Source organism: Triturus cristatus, chromosome 10 (genome assembly GCF_964204655.1).
Source record: "Triturus cristatus chromosome 10, aTriCri1.1, whole genome shotgun sequence".
Classification (NCBI taxonomy): Eukaryota; Metazoa; Chordata; class Amphibia; order Caudata; family Salamandridae; genus Triturus; species Triturus cristatus.
Genome location: NC_140593.1, coordinates 1,072,390,998 through 1,072,407,934, shown reverse-complemented (window position 1 = coordinate 1,072,407,934; position 16,937 = coordinate 1,072,390,998). Strand labels below are relative to the sequence as shown.

Here is a 16,937-nt window from a genome sequence, read left to right as displayed (position 1 = left end):
ACAATTATCTTGGCAGGTATTCCCGAATTAAATCAATTCTCGCGGGAACCTGTGGAAGCACTCAAAAATAAGGTCATTGATTGGCTTTCCACAAATAGACCCCTCCCTGATGGAATAAATAGTGAAGTCCTAATGGTAAGAAGAGTTCCATGGCTTGGCGGTACCAGGAAATCTATCGCCGGCGACTGTGTTTTGGTCAATTTTAGGGACCCTTTGACTGTTTCTTATATATGTAATTGGCCTTACTGCGACAAGGGGACCTCCATCCAAGCCCTACCATTATCCTTTTTTTATCCACCCCCAACACAAGAGCAGGATGAGGAAGGTTGGGAATTAGTACAGAGAAGAAGGGGTAAATGGGGAAATAGAGAAAGTAGGATCCCCTACCCAACCAGAAGACAACATTATGACTATCTCCCCATCCATAATAGATACAGCAATCTAGATATGGTCGACTGACTGAGTAAGATGGCAAACGAGGAGGTGAACGGTCATTACGGTCCACAGGTCATTAAATCTTGTTTACCCAGTCCTAGAGTGAAAGTTAATTTCGAGGAGAATTACACCATCGGCGAGTTAGTCACTGGGATCGCTCTTTCCCCAATTATTAGAAGTAAGGCTGAGGCCCACCAAGACAGTAATATATTAACCAATACATCATTGAGGTCGCAACCAAGTAGGGGTTTGCTTCCAAATGCACCAAAAAAAAGTGCTATTACCTCTCCACTGAAGTTACTTTCCTGGAATGTGGCGGGTTTATCTAACAAATTGTATTGCCCGGAATGGAATTTATACATCCAGGGTAAAGACATATGCCTCTTCCAGGAAACTTGGGCACACCAAGAGTTAACACACACTGGTTACGCCACATTTTCTATAAATGCGAAATGGGGTGGTAAGGGACGTCCCTCGGGAGGACTTGCTATTTGGGTGGCTACTGACCTGGGATGTGGGGCTACTCTACTGCCATCTAGTAGGGAGGATATTCTTGTTGTTTTGCTCGAATGGCCCAATTCAATCAAGCTCATGTTGGTAAATGTCTATTCCAGACCAACAAACATTACCCAAGAGTCTCGTACCATCGATGAGCTTGCTGACGTTATAAGTGAAATCCCGATGGAACCCCCTTCTTAATTGGAGGTGATTTAAATTGCCATTATGAGCCGCTTTTTGGCTCACTGGACGGATTAGCTTTAGAAGAGGATGCGCTTTGGTCCATACTCCCACTGGAGGCACCGGGCCCAAAAACCTGGACACCTTTGGCTGTCCAAATTACATCTTTAACTTTAAAATATGGACTCCGGGCCTGCAATGGTAGGATAAAATCTGACATTCCCTCAAAAAATACATATAATAGAGGGGGTCGAGAATCAAAATTAGATTATATTCTTGTTCCCTTGGCCTTGTGGTCACTTATCAATGACTTTCGGGTAATCCCGAGGGCGGATAGTGACCACAATGCTTTGGAAATGGAATATAACCTGCCTGATTATGATGCTAGGAGGATACTGAGGCCACCACCCGCGAGGGGATTAGCCCTCACGAACAATAGACGAAGGGTGAAGTGGGAAAGATTAGTTTCCAACCCAGAGAAGCTACCCGGACTTTATGTCCGGATTATCCCCATACTTACAAAGGCCCTCGCATTGACAGAAAAAGAGAGCACCCAGGATATACACAAATTACGGGGTTTGCTACACGAGGACCTTATTCAAGCAACGTCTGAAATCCTCTTTTCTACATCAAAGGGGGCAAACGGACGTGCTTTTTGTCCCTCCTGGTATAATTCTACGTGCCGCAAGGCAAAAACCGATCTTTTGATCGCGATTAAGGAGGGTAAGGGGACTGAAGAGATTAGGGCTAAAAGATTGACCTATAAGTCATTGATTAGTCACGCAAAAAAGGAATGGGAGCAGGGCAAATGGGAGAATCTCACAACCGCCTTGGAACGTAGAGACTCTCGTGCATTTTGGCGTCTTGTGAATACAGGAACTGAAGACCTGTCCAATGCAATTGAACCCAACATCTCTGCTAAGGTTTGGCAAAATCATTTCCAGTCTCTATACAGCGTACCCCATGAAGCTCGATCCAATTCCATTAGTCCTGATAATGATGAAATGAGAGGGGTCCCATTTACACTAATTGAGGTACGCGAGGCCATAGCGAGGCTCGCATCAGGTAAGGCACCCGGCTTAGATGGATTGCCGGGCGACTTATTTAAACAAGAACCTGATGTTTGGGCCCCCTATTTACTCATATTATTCAATTCCATACTTGGCGGCATGGAGGTGCCAAATACTTGGCTGGGCGCGGAGATTGTCCCAATATTTAAAAAGGGATCGCCTCTGCTCCCATCCATCTATAGACCAATCAGTCTTATCGACGTTCCTCAAAAGCTCTTCGGAAGACTGATACTAAACCGCCTTCAAGATTGGATTGAGGAACGGGATATATTGAGCAAGTATCAAGATGGGTTTAGAGAAGGTGTCTCAACTCTAGATCAGATCTTCCGTCTTAATCTTTTATATTGGAAGACGGTGTTAATCGAGGGAGGCACTCTGTATGCGGTATTCGTCGAACTACGAGCGGCATTCGATTTAGTTTCAAGGGACAAATTATGCACTGTTTTAAAGGATCTAGGCGTCCCTGTAGACATTTTATCCATGTTGAGGAGACTACATCAGGGCAATTTTGCTAAGGTGAGTTGCGGCAGAGGGGGTGTCCTTTCGGACAGCTTCCCCGTAGAAACGGGGGTCAGACAGGGTTGTGTGCTCGCACCAACCCTGTTTTGCCTCTTCGTGGATGGGGTCATTAATTATCTTACGGGGATAAATAACATTGATGCCCCCAAGTTAAATGGCAGTAGGGTGCCGGCAATTATGTTTGCAGATGACACCCTACTGCTCTCCAAATCACCCACGGGCATACAACGGGTGCTGGATGGGTTCACGAATTTCGGTGACGAGCGTGGGTTGGAAATCAATGCGTCTAAAACCAAATACATGATTTTCAATCCGCATCCTTCATCCCGTCCAAACCCCATGTTAGGGTCTGTTAGATTGGAGCGGGTTAGCACGTTTGATTACTTTGGGGTAACCCTAAACCAATCTATGACCTGGGAGACGCACAGAATTAAGGCAAATATGAAACTGGTGCAGAGTACGGGCGGCATATGCAGGATGCTAACTAGGTCGACCTACAAACCATTGGGCCCACCCCTCCAAATCTACAAAATGCAGGCCAGAGGGGCAGCAACTTAGGGGGTTGAGATTTGGGGGCACACTGCTGATCAGATACTCCAGACAACTGAGAATAGTTTCATAAGACAACTGACAGCATTACCATCCAGCACACCACTCCTCCCCTTTAGATTTGACTTGGGCCTAAGACCTATTAAGGAGGAGTTGGGCTTGAAACCTTTGACTTTTTGGCGTAAAATCTGGAGTGCGCCTGAGCTAGTTAGTTATAGGGCCGAACTCGCGGAGATCTTGTGTTTACCCAAGGTCTCACAAATACCATGGCTAAAATATATCAGGCTCACACTTCAAGCCTTGGGAAGACCAGACTTGTGGTCTAACCCGGAAAATACATGCTGCACGATCTCCCGCAAATCTTTAGCAAAGGCCTACTTTGAGTATAAGCTACAGATTACTATTGAGACCATGCAAAAGGGATCCTTATCTAACCACTTCCTTGCTGTTAAAGATTTTTACCATCTAGAGTCCGTCTTTGATGATGTGGCCTCTCTAATAACAAGGAAGTTATACATGCAGTGGAGATACGGTACTCTTCCTTTGAGGGCACATACTGAATACTGGAAAAAAATACACCCTATGGCTCATTGCCCAGCATGTGCTTATCTAAGAGAGAATGACCTACATATTATATTTTTTTGCCCAGCTTATAACATAGCTCGGAAACATTGGCTCATTCCTCTCCTCAAAAATGTAGGCTTTAGGAATTATTCTTCTGCATATAGAATCTTAAAAACAGATCTATCTGCCCCAACTGTATTCGCAGTCGCTAAATTCCTTACAGCAATGTGGTTTACCCGTAACCATTTTATCAAGCTTAACATGACTGCATGTATACCTTGAATGTTTTTAATTGAATGTTTTAAGGTCTTCTAATTTCATCCATATGTAATCTTTCTTTTATTGTTGTACAAATTTATAACTGTATTTTGCTGCATTCTTTTATGGTCCAAGTGATCGAAATAAAGATTATGATGATGATGTTGAGCCAATAGGCAAGTGGTTATTATTATAGGCGGGTAAAATTTGAGAAACTTGGGCTTCGTCAGCGATGATGTTTAGTCCAATGTTATTGGAGGTGGTAGAAATATTAAGCGATAAAACATGATCAGACTCTCTGAGGGCAGTCAACCCTAGTCAGTCCACAGCTTCAAGTAGAGTGCTGTTAGGGGTAGGTAACAACTGAACTTTGTCATGAGCCCTCGCCATAGCGGTTGTAGGAAAATGCTTGACCTGTATGGAAGAGGAGAGAGGTGAGCAAGATCTATATTCTAATGCCAGGAGGTTTTCTGCCAGGTTAGGGTTGACCAGGGTAGGCTCGATACAGTCCCAAGATTGGCTAATGGACGTGCATCTTCTCACTCTAGCTATATCTTCCCTGATCAGTGAACGACAGCCCCTGACGTGTCGCAACCAAGGAATGGACTTATTTAATAAAGATTCGGTATTCTCAAACTTAGTGCCTATTTTAGGTACATTAACCATATAGACTGTCTGGGCCTGATGAGTGAAAGATGTGGGTTCCAAGTTTGGTCGAAAAGATGTGTGGCCACCAATGGAGGAGGCGGGTAAGATGTTCATTGGGCTTCTATGTTTTGCTACTACTTGAGAATAGGAACGTTTATGTGAGATGTTAGTAGGATGTTGCCCAAGAGAGCTTGCAGATGAAATAGGTAGAGCCTTGTTAGAGCGTTGAGGGGGGGGGGGGACTTGAGGCATAGAACTGTCTGGATGATTTCCTGGTGGTACTATGCAGTGTGAATTATAGGTTGTGCAAGAGATAGTTGGGAGCAGGGCACTGTTGGTGGCTAGGAGTTTGACAGTAGTCACAAGCTCCTCTATAGTTGATTTCAAAGAGCCAACCTCCTCCCTAAGTGATTTTACCATGTTAGAAAGAGACTGTATAGATGGTAGGTCTTTGTTATTTGACTCATTTTGTGTCTGCTTCAGGGTGACAATAGGGTATATTGTTTGGACATCATCTGTATAGTCAGATGCTTCTGCTAATGCTGCGAAGCGATTTATGCAGGTAAATGAAGGGGCTGTTTCAGACACTATATCCTGAAAGTGAGCAGCAGCCGATTGAGGTGAGGAGCCCGGTAAGTTAGGAGCTGGCTCTAGTTGAGTGGGCTTTCTACAAACAGCAATTTCCTTGCATTGCGATTTTTGGAACATTAAGGGTACGACCAGAGGGTGTGGGGCTAACGCGTCTTTATGGGGTGTCAAGTTGGAAGAATCGGTGTTAGCTGACGGACCGGCCCCCAAAATCCCCTCACATTCGGAGATGAGGGAGTCAATCTTATCCATGACACAGTTGTTAAAACTAGTTTTTTTCTTAGCTTGCTTCCTAGCTTTTTTCTCTTTGCCTACCCTATTGGTAGGACCATTTGGCCCACCCGCACCCTCCATTTCCTTTCTTTTGCCCATTGGGGGATCACAAGTGGCTGCAGTATCAGCTTTAAATAAAACACATTTGGCACAAGTCTACGGGCACGATGATCACGCTGTCTCAGTCTTAATGCTGCATACCCTATCAGAGGGCATGTATATTGCTCAATCCTTAGACAATGCACATTAGTACAGTACCTGATGAATCCAGTCTCTCAGTTCGGAAGTAGTCTCATGGTTGGCGTAACAGGATAACAGGGGCCTGAGGGATACTCAAAAATAAGGGGGCCCAGCCCGGCCTCCTCTGGCCGCAGACGGTCCCGCCCTTGTCCCGGGCTTCTCCCGGCGAGTCCCGCGCGCGACCTCGCGGGGCGAGGGACCAAGCCGCCGTTTATGCGCCTCCTGTCGCGTGGTGAACTCACGTCCTGACGTCCTAGCCCAGGAGATCCTGGGGAATGTAGTTGGGAGGGCCGGCGGAGCCAAGCCCGGACAGTCCCTCGTCCGCTCGCGTTGCAGGCAGGCAGGCAGGGGGGCGAAGCTATGCCCAGCCACAGAAGCAGCAGGATGGCGTGAGGGCTACAGGGGCGAGTTGACAGTCAGAGGGTGCAACAGGGGAACAGGAGGCTCCGCACCAAGCCGCCGTTTATGCGACTCCTGGCGCGTGGTGAACTCACGTCCTGACGTCCTAGCCCAGGGGATCCTGGGGAATGTAGTTGGGAGGGCCGGCGGAGCCAAGCCCGGCCGGTCCCTCGTCCGCTCGCGTTGCAGGCAGGCAGGCAGGGGGGCGAAGCTATGCCCGGCCACAGAAGCAGCAGGATGGCGTGAGGGCTACAGGGGCGAGTTGACAGTCAAAGGGTGCAACAGGGGAACCAACCTTTGTTTTATCCAAAAGTCACATCAGACTTTCATTTAAATGAGCCAATGGTCTTTTTTTGCAAAATCCTACTAATGCAGCAATAAGAGCACTTCTTATTCTCGATGTCAAGCACCTCAAATTTTATATGGGCAGAACTAAAACATTCAGAAATACTGATCAACTTCTAATAGGCTACGGACCACCAAAGAAAGGGTGTGCACTGTTGTGACACAGTATAGCACGATGGATTTCTGCAGCTATAGCTTTCTGTCACAACAAGGCTGGGTGTCCTTTGGATGGAAAGGTCAGAGCGTTCTCCACTAGAGGGGTACCTACTTCTACTGCTTTGTTTACTGGTTTATCCTTATCAGATATCTGCAGAGCTGCTACATGGAGTAACAGGGATAACCTTAAACAGCATACTGCCTGGATCCACAGTGAACAATGACACAGCAGTGGGTCAAGCAGTTCTTAGCCATCTATTTCAATGATTTGATCCCTTGTCATATTTTATCTTTTACCTTCAATATCCCGCTGCCACCGTTGCTTATAAAGTACTCTGTTGAGTCGATAACTGCTTGTTATTTGGATTTAAGCATGTGAATCTATGAAAGATTCAATACTGGAGAAGGAACACTTTACTTACCTGTACACTGTAGTTCTTTAATAGATTCCCATGCAACCCTCCCTCCTCTCTAGTAGGAGCTCACCACATTTAATACCTCATCTGTAGTACCTTTACTTGTGCTGAGAAACCTGTGGTATGGAGGCTATTGAGTGTAAAAATGCTTCAGAAATTGCTTACTAATTGGCTGAAATATGGGTCTTATAACAATGATATGAATTGGTTAACAGGGTCACTTGTTTAAGGTTTGTTCGATTCTTTCCTTTATACTACTTGTTATAATTACTGTGGGATTCCTGTGAGGGTATACATTCACACATGCAAATCTATGAAAGATATCAATACTGGAGAACTACAATGTACAGGTAAATACGTGCCAATCATACTTACATGTGCACAAGCTTGAGCTTCTCTCATATGCTATGTGCCTTGCAGGCAACAATGGCGAGATGATTTTTCTGTGAGTTGTAAGGGAGGGTTGAATGTTGCTATTAGTGCCTTCACTATTAAGGTATTTTTAGGTGTGTGCCCTCAGGTGCATGTTATTAAGTACTTTCATTGTTATGCTAATACTAGCAATTGATTTGTGCTCTTTGCTTGAAATGTTCTTTGTTTTTTTTCTTTCTGTCATCACTTTGCTGTTAACAGAATCATCATTTTGGGCCATGTATCTGTGACTGCAGTTTATCATTGTAAATCATTGTGTTTGTATATGGATGGTTTTGTGTAGTATACATCCTTTTAGCGCGGTTAAGATTTTGCAGGTGTCGTTGGGTGAGCATACAATTTTTGTGCATTTTGTGTCCTTAATTTTAGTTTCAGGGATCACTGTTTTGGGTTGATGTTGGCTTGCAAAGGTGCAGGTAACAGCAGGTCTCAGCTCTTGGCAAATATAGTGTAGCTGCATTTTACTTGCCTGTTATTTCTGTTTGAATACAAGGATTTCCAAGTATAAGTCCAAAACTGGGAGTCCATCTTCGCTCCTTTTGGTGATGTAGCCTTTGCTTGACAGAAATCATAGTGTTCAACTGAGATTACATGTTATCAATGACCACCTCAACTCATGTATGGTAATTGTTGTTGCTAACCTATAGCCTGCTATGCACACCATCATTTTGGATATTTAATTGTTATTTACGCAAAGAATAGTAAAATTGCACCTCATTCTTGACATTACTCATGACGTCTACAGTTTTATTATATTCTCTTTTTGCATTCCCTTGGTCAGATATATGTATTGGCTATTAGCTGTTTTTCGTTAAGTAAAGTGACTGGGGAAAGTTGAGTGTACCTGACAAGTAATGTCTCTTTTATTTTCTCATAGAGGCAGACAGCACTTTCCTTAAAAGACATCATTTCCATCTTGCGCTCTCCCACCTCTCCGGATTCGGACAGTCGACAGTCAGCAGCTGAGAACCCTGGGTCTTCACTTAACCCAGGAGCCTTGGAGGAAATAACACACGGCACCAAACACATATCTCTCATTGCAGCCAGAAGACGGTCGCAAGTCCATGCCCCTGGGTCTTCCCAAGGAGTGGATCGGGAAAGGGCAGGCACTCGCTTATCCATTAATTTTTTCGATAACACGGAAGAGACAAGGTACGTGAAAAATACGTACAGCCCACATCATCGAATGGAAGGAGCTAGTAGCTTAGAGAGCCTGATCAAAGAGCCACAAAAGGATGATTGTGACATAACCGATCACCCGCTGCTTAAAACAATCAACGATTTAAGAATGCAAAGACTGAGACACATGCATGCGAGGAAGAAATCCAATAAGAAAAGATCACAGTCTTTTGAAACAGTCGCCCCAGAGGTAAGGACTGTGACGTTTTTCCTCTGATGAACGTTGTTGGGGGCACACGCCAAATTAACAAGCATTAGCAAAGCCAATACGTCTGGTTTGTCTTCGGTGTTTTTTCTTGTGATAGGGCTATGCTGTTGTGTAATATATTTGGATGTAAAAACAGAAGACATACATACATGGGTGCATATGCACACTGACCACTTACAGGTGCAAATAAAAAACTCATACAAACTACATACAGTCAGACAACACAAACACACAAGTGGTTATTGGTTATATGGGTGTATTGATGATTTTTCTGGTTGGATACAAGAATACATAGATGGTTGAAGGCTCTGTGTGGGGACAGTAGAGGGTGTCTAGAAGAATGGATGTAGTTATATTTGCCGATTGATGCAACTAGAGTGGATGAATGTTTGATTTTGAGTTGACGGATTAATGCTAGAGTGTGGGTGAATGGATGAGTGTTTCAGTGAGGATGAATGATTGACGCTTGCAGATAGGCAAGGTTTGCATATGTGTGAGTGGGTGGGTGAGTGAGTGTGTGACTGGCTTGATAAATAGATGGTTAGCATGATTTGAAGGAAGGTGGATAGATGGGTGCTTAGGTGAGGGTAGAAGGAAGTTTGGATGTTGTTGCATGGAATAAATAAATAATTTCTAATTACAGTGATCTTCCGGTAAATAATAAGAATTTATGAACTGGGTTTGACACAAAGCTTAACATATGACTCTCTATGTCATGCATGGGCAATATTTGAAACCTTATTATTTACAAACGAATGCTCTTCTGTTGGTCATGCCTTTGCATCTGTTCTGCTGCCACTGGCCTTAGATGGATTGACCGATAGAAAAACACTAGAAATTATTATGTGGGCTAATATTCTACCTTATGAGTTTACAAAGCGTGATCATTTTGGATTTAATTTATTCACATATTTAGTGATCCACTGCAAAATAAAATGTACTTTACTTTTGTTTTAGCTTTATATAGTGCATACTTGACCCAAAGGTATCAGAGGCTTTACATGAGCACCAGTTGTGTTACTGACAGACACGTTCATTTTTGTTAGTCACGGGGAAATTTAGTGATTTGTCCAGAATCACACAATGTTGAGCTTCCCCAGCTCCGAGGTCGACTGCTCTATCCATTAGGCCACATCCTCCTTGTCAAGTCCTTCTCTTGCAAATGGGCCCAACCACCTCTAGAGTGTGGTGCCTGGCCTTCCTTATGCCTGATCTAGCAAATTTGCCCCGATTGACCAACATAAGGTGTGTTAACCAAAACATGATGGAACACCTTTGGGAACCTATGGAGTTTACTTACAATACAAGAAACACTCCAATCCACATAAGGAACCACAGATTCAAGGCAGAGATAAAGATTGCACATTTTAGGAAAACCTTCAACCAAGAAAGTTAATTGCAGATCATCCCAGGTTTGTATCTACAAAGTACCAGCATAGCACTGACAAACATACGGAAACCATCAATCCCTAGTACATTAGCATTAAACGTCGTCCAAAATGGTTGCCACTCAATAAGACTGATGCCATGTACCCCGTAGAAGAATCAAAGCACTGGGTCACGACCCTATCTATTGGCATGAGTTAGAGTAGGGCAGCATAAATGCACAGCATGAGTAGATCTTTTACTTTAGGGGGATTAAAAAACTACCCACTTCAAGTACTTCTACAGGTCAACCCAATTCCTACTCTAAAAAAACAAGAGCTCCCAAGAATTTGGATTTTCTGTATTGCACATGGCTTCAGACACTGCATAAAAATTAAATGAGGGAGCAGGCTTCCTTGGGGGGCGGGGCTTATGGGGAAGCATGACAATGCCATGTACTAGAATAAAAGGAGAAACTCGCACACAGAGAAGAGCAGACTCTGTATAATATCATGCAGTGTTGAGTAGCAAACTGCACAAAAGGTAAGAAGATAATACTCTGCACAAAGACGACACCAAATAATGTATCTGCACAAGAACAAACTGTGCCGAACAGCATACCCTGCTTGTGAACAAGGAACGACACCCCCTTTCGTATGTTCAGTGTGACGCTGTAGCAAACACAGCCTCTTTCTTTGCCGAAACCATGACAGCAGGAACAGATAAATATAACATATATAACATAATAATTATCAAATATTTTTCAACCTCACTATTTTCTCTCAGGTAGATGTGGCACTGTTATTTGCACAAAATCCAATCATATGAAGCAGCTCATGCCGGCATTTGATGCTCACCAGATACCCGAAGGAATAAAGCACATCCGTTATATGCGTTTGAAGATGTCTTGGGCTTCAAAGGGGTGCCTTTAACCCTTAATCAGTAACACATGCACGTTCAATAGCTGACAGGTTTGGAGCTGTCACATTACCTTACTTGTTGGTCTCTGTGGGGAGGCACGAGGGCTGTAAGGTTGGTCTGCTTTTTGGAACTTGAGCTCAATTCAGCTATGATTTTGGTGCTGATGTGTGGGGATGATTCAGTTGACGTCGATCAAGTAACACACAGTGAACATATAACACAGGGCTTCCCAGCAATAAAGGCGAAGACTCCCTGTGTAGAGTTTTAGACATAGGCTTTCCACGCACCATTTGCTACCTGTAGCTAGAATCGGGGAGCTACAAAAACATGCTAAAGTCTGTTACAAGCTGGTGCACAGACCAAGTCTGAAAGCAACTTTCAACTTCCGTTCTCTGACACGGAGTGCACCTGCCCAGTGATGTAGCTAGACCTACTGACACCCGGGGCGGCCCCTAAGTTTTGCCGCTCGGTGCAGGTAAGCAACTTGTTCTGGAGGGGAGGGGAGGTCCGACAGACAACTTGTTCTCGGGGGTGGGGGATGGTGGTGGTCGCCAGACATGAATTGCTCACCTCCACCGCCCCAAAAAGAGTGCCGCCCACGGCGGATTGCCCCCTCCCCACTCCCCCTAGGTACACCACTGGAGTGCGCACTGACATCTGACTGGATAAAGGAGACTGCCTTCATGATAGGATAAGGAGGATACAGAGGGCAAGCGAGTCACGTTGCATGCTGTGTAAAGAACCCCTGTATTTACTGCCTCACTCAACCTGCATCATTTAGGAGGTGGGAGTCACATAATCAGGGTTGGCAAATGCCAGAGGGGGGCAAAAATGAGACAAAAGTGTTAACGTTCTGTCAGTTGTTATGCAGCCTCTGTAATGGGCCCTTTGCAAATGGTCAACCCCTCTTTGTCCACGAGTGATACAGGCATGAGCAAGCCATCAACATCTCCTCCACCAGCTGCTAAAGGGAGGGAGAGACGGGCAGCAAAGTGCACATGCTATCTTGCAATGGTTGTCCATTTCTAGTCTATTCTTTGGCTCTATGGCTGCTGATTCTGAATTTTTTCCTTGGTTTTCATAGCCACTCATCCTGATGGATACTTCTAACCATAGATTCCTCACCTTTAGAATAGCCCTTGCTCCAGTCAGGATTCAGAGAACTTCAACAGGAGTGCTCCTGCGAGCCGTCAGGTGGCATAGTCTGGCTCAGTGTTAGCTCCATGCTACCCTTGAAGTGACAGAGCAGCGCCTCAAATAAGTGTCACCCATGCCCTCAGATGTCAATTAATTTCTTTGCATGCCTTATGACATGAATACGGAGCTCTGATAAAAAAGCTCTTGTCGATTTATCAAAAAAACTATTAGACTGTGTTCCGGGCTTATGATGTCCTCTCCAAAAACGGCAGGCTTCAAGACTTGCCCAGGCTTCAGGAAGCAGATGTTGGTTACAGAACCACTTAAAGTTCGCCTTTGGTGCCTGGAGTCCACTGACAACTCTAAGTCATCCAACATGTGTGCCATCATGCCTATAATGATCTGGAACCCGTAGTTAAAGCTTTATATGACCAAACACTAGAAGGGGTAGACGTCAAAGCATAGGTCTAGCTTCTACTAAAAGTTATGAGCTGGCCCATGTCTTGGTTCCATGACCACTCCTGCGAGTAATCTGTTTTCTATTTAAAGCCTTCAGATAAGTCCTTCAAGGCGGTCATGCTCCAAATTTTTGATTCACTATCCACACCGGATCCACTGAATGGATGCTGATACCAACTCCACTGGTGCAGATGGACAACCCAGTGCCAACGCTTCTGTCAGACCCGGAGCTGCTCTCAGCCTGAGCTGGAACAATGTCGCGCATTCAGATAACAAACCTCAACTGGTTGTTTTAGAGCCTAACTTTATCCCAACCATTCTGCTGCGCTGCAACTACCAGCACAGGCACCACTCTCTTTTTGGTCCAGAATCTGACTCTACACAAGAAAGAAATCGGGTCCCTTAGGACGTTGATGACGAAGAGGAAGGGGGGTTGGGGCACTTTAGTGATGATGCACTATACTCGGATTTACAAAATGTCGGTGGGCTAGACACCGCCCCTGAATCGGAGCTTGAGTTGTGCCACCAATGGAGAAAAGTGCCTCGTTTGCACAGATGGTCCGGAGGGCAGCTCATTTCCTAAATCAGCAGCTGCCTTTAGACAAAAACCAATGTTGAAATTCTCCAACCAAAGCCAATGTCCACTGAGCCCTTATTACTACTTAATGATGCCTTTACTAGTGCTTTGACAGCTACATGGTCTAAATCTTGTTCTTGACCGCCACTCATCTGATCAGTAGCGCTGTAGCACAGACTTGCAGCCGGTGATCCGGACTTCCTAACCAAGCACCCTGCACCTGAGTGTTTTACTGTGCAGACTTCCACCAGCAAGCTCAATCCTATTTCCACCCAAGCAGTCCTCTGATAGGGAACCCAAATAAAATGATGCTATTGGTAAAGTAATGTTCCCTTAAAAAATATGCCTGTAGGTATGTAAATGCACTTTTGTATTGAGCAAGTACAAACATGGTCTGTTGGAAATGGCCAGAGAGCTCTGGCAAGCAGTCCCGGAATACCTCAGAGCATCTCTGGCTCGGCTGATACATGATGAGCAGGATGCAGCAAAGTTTGTAATCCATGCTGACCTGGATACAACAGACTGTATTGCCAGGACGATTGACACCAGCGTCATGATTCAAAGAAATGCATTGATTAGTTCTACTGGATTTTCTGGCAATGTGCAAGAATCCATCCCTAATGGATGTGCCCTTCAATGTGCCCCAGTCTCTTCAGGGAGATTAATGCTAGAGAGAATTAAAGATAGTCGAGCCACTGCATGCTCCTTGGGTATATTGAGATCAGTGCAGCAATGTTCCCATCAATCCAGAAAATTTAGGGGCTATTCCATGGGGCTAGTCTCAAGGGAATAGCAATAGTTCAAGATGGTGAGCAGGATGTTCTCACACTGTGAATTGTCAGTCACTGATGGTGACCATCTGTGTCAAAGCTAAATCTGCAAGGTCTTTCAATAAAGGAGAATTTAGTCATGGGAAATCTTCAATATCTTTTATTGAGCTTTGCGGCAGCAGGGATCTCTGAGCATTCACCTGTTGTATTCAGAAAATTATTCCAAGGGCCACACTTACCATTGGCCCGCAATATTAAGTCGAATAAGGAGCAGTTGGCAACGTGGAAGGTTCAAACGTTTATTAGTCATCATAGATCTCTATATAGAGGAGCCTCGTCGATCCTCACCCATCAGGTGCGCCGAGGAAGACTGCTGGCTCCTTGACAGTAACACACTTTTATACATTATCAGCACAGCATACAAAACCTTATGTGGAAAAGTACCAGTTAGTCCTGGCGCCCCTAATGAGCTCATGCCTATTTCTAGTTTCGGTTACACATACAAAGGGATACTATCTTTACAGAGAAGGTCGAAAGGGTGACTCCCTTCTCGTCCCAGGTCTAGAGGAATTCGCTGGATACTCCCTTTTAGCAGATGTGACCTTGCTTCTCAGCAACTCGGCCTGTCTCCTAATAAATGCACATAAAGGGGAAAGCAGATGGTGTGCGAAAGAGGCCACGTGACTCCCAGGAGAAAGGGCCGCAATCCAAGATGGAGGCGGTTCAGTTCTCGGCCCTTTTTATCAGGCTAACATAACGGGGATTTCGATCCTTTGAATACACCATAGCTAATCATACCTTCATTAGATATGCTGCGCTAATCATACCATAATGACTAGAATACTTCAGAATGGCCCTTTTAGCGCAGCATAGCTAATAACAAGGTCAGTCTTCGAAAATACCCTCATCGATCTGCATTAAGTCATGCATCTCTTTCTGAGCCCGCTGGGTGTCTATCCTGGTTTGGCTAAGCTTAGGTCTAGGGATGGATCGGCGAACCTGAGTGGCACAATATGCACAGCAGGCAGGCCCGCACTGTAGGCAAAGGCAACAGGTGAAAATGAATCCTACTATTCCCAAAAGAATCATGAATAATTTCCATCCCCAGGCCGTCACTAAATCCCAAAACCACCCGGACAGAGACCAAGTACCAGTCTCAGTGTGAATTTCACTGGCTAGTCGATGCAGTTTCTGGATGGCTAAATGGACAGAAGGGGCGGAGTCAGGTATATATACACAACAGGAACTGCCGATGACCCTACAAGCTCCTCCACGATCAGCTAGGATAACATCTAAAACAAGACGATTTTGAAGGGTCACAAGCCGGTTCGCCTGGAGCTCCACGGTGATATTAGTTAATATTCCTGCAGTGGTATTAACCACACCTTCCACTACTCTAGATAGCCTCCTAACTTCTTTACTATTGAGGATGGGTCCCCATATGGGTAACACCCCTTTTATGATATCGACAAAGTGTTGGACTGGAGTGTCCGTCTGGTCAGTGGCATCATTACTAGCGGCTTCAGCTTTCAGACTCCGTCGATTTAAGGAATGAGACTTATGATAATCAGAAGGAGCTATGTAAACCGGTGGGTAAAGAAAAGATAAGTAACACCTACCCGTCCATCCTCTAGGTAGCCAAGTGTATGCGTTTTCACCGCACACAAAATAAACATTGGGAGGGGTGAGTGTTGGGGGGCTACTGAACGTCTGTAATCTATAAGTGTAATTGCATCTACTGTAACCTACGAGTAAATGTCCAGTACCCTGTACGCAGAAAGAGGAGGATGTATTTAACACCGGGACCGGAATGATTTTCTCATCTGAGACATTTCGCTCCTGGAAGTATTTAAAATACTCAGTAAAGTTAAAAGTCATGAAATCCAGTACTTCATCCCTCAGCCAGGTGTCATTTTCGTGATCAGTGTATACATTCATGCAGGCGGTAGGATCAAGGGTACCATCCGTTCCCTCGGCATTAGGAGTAAAACCTTGGTGTGTCTCTATATAGGCTAAAATCAAAGCATAATCCTTCTCTGAGAATCGACGTTCATCTATAGTGTAGTGTTCGTACAGCATGGATAACATTTTAAACCAGGCTTCGCAACTACCTAAATAAGATAAGGGCATTGATATAAACAAATCCTGCTTATGCATCACTGACGGGAGAAGACCACAGACCCAACAATCAGTAACATTTGTGGAGCTATGAGTCTGGTGCAGCATCTCAATAAAGGCATTATGTACATATGTCTGTCGGTGTCTTTCCTTATGAGGGGCAAAGGTCTGGAAATGAGGTCGGACCCCACCGACCTCAAGAATTACCGCCCCATCTCGCTCCTCCCGTTTCCAGCCAAAGTCATCGAGAAGACCGTCAACAAGCAGATGGCCGCCTTCCTCGAGACAAACGGATCCCTCGACCCCTCACAGTCCGGCTTCCGAGCCAATCACAGCACCGAGACCGCCCTCATCGCCGCCACCGATGACATCCGAGCCCTGATGGACAATGGAGAAACAGCGGCCCTCATCCTCCTAGACCTCTCTGCGGCATTCGACACGGTCTGCCACCGCACCCTAGTACGGCGCCTCAGCAACATCGGAATCCAGGACAAGGCGCTGGACTGGATCATCTCCTTCCTCGACGGAAGAACACAGAGAGTCCGCCTACCACCGTACAAGTCAGAGGCCTCCGAAGTCACCTGCGGCGTCCCTCAAGGATCATCTCTGAGCCCCACCCTCTTCAACGTCTAC

The 16,937-nt window shown here is 45.1% G+C and overlaps 1 protein-coding gene across 1 annotated transcript in view; it reads left to right on the top strand.

Moving 5' to 3' along the window:
• LOC146796583 (kinesin-like protein KIF19) overlaps positions 1-16,937 on the top strand; it is a 1,608,680-nt gene that overhangs the window by 1,282,653 nt on the left and 309,090 nt on the right. Inside the window, exon 18 of the mRNA XM_085629222.1 lies at positions 8,448-8,939. Coding sequence (XP_085485348.1) covers positions 8,448-8,939 — 492 coding nt within the window. The remainder of the gene's footprint in view (positions 1-8,447; positions 8,940-16,937) is intronic.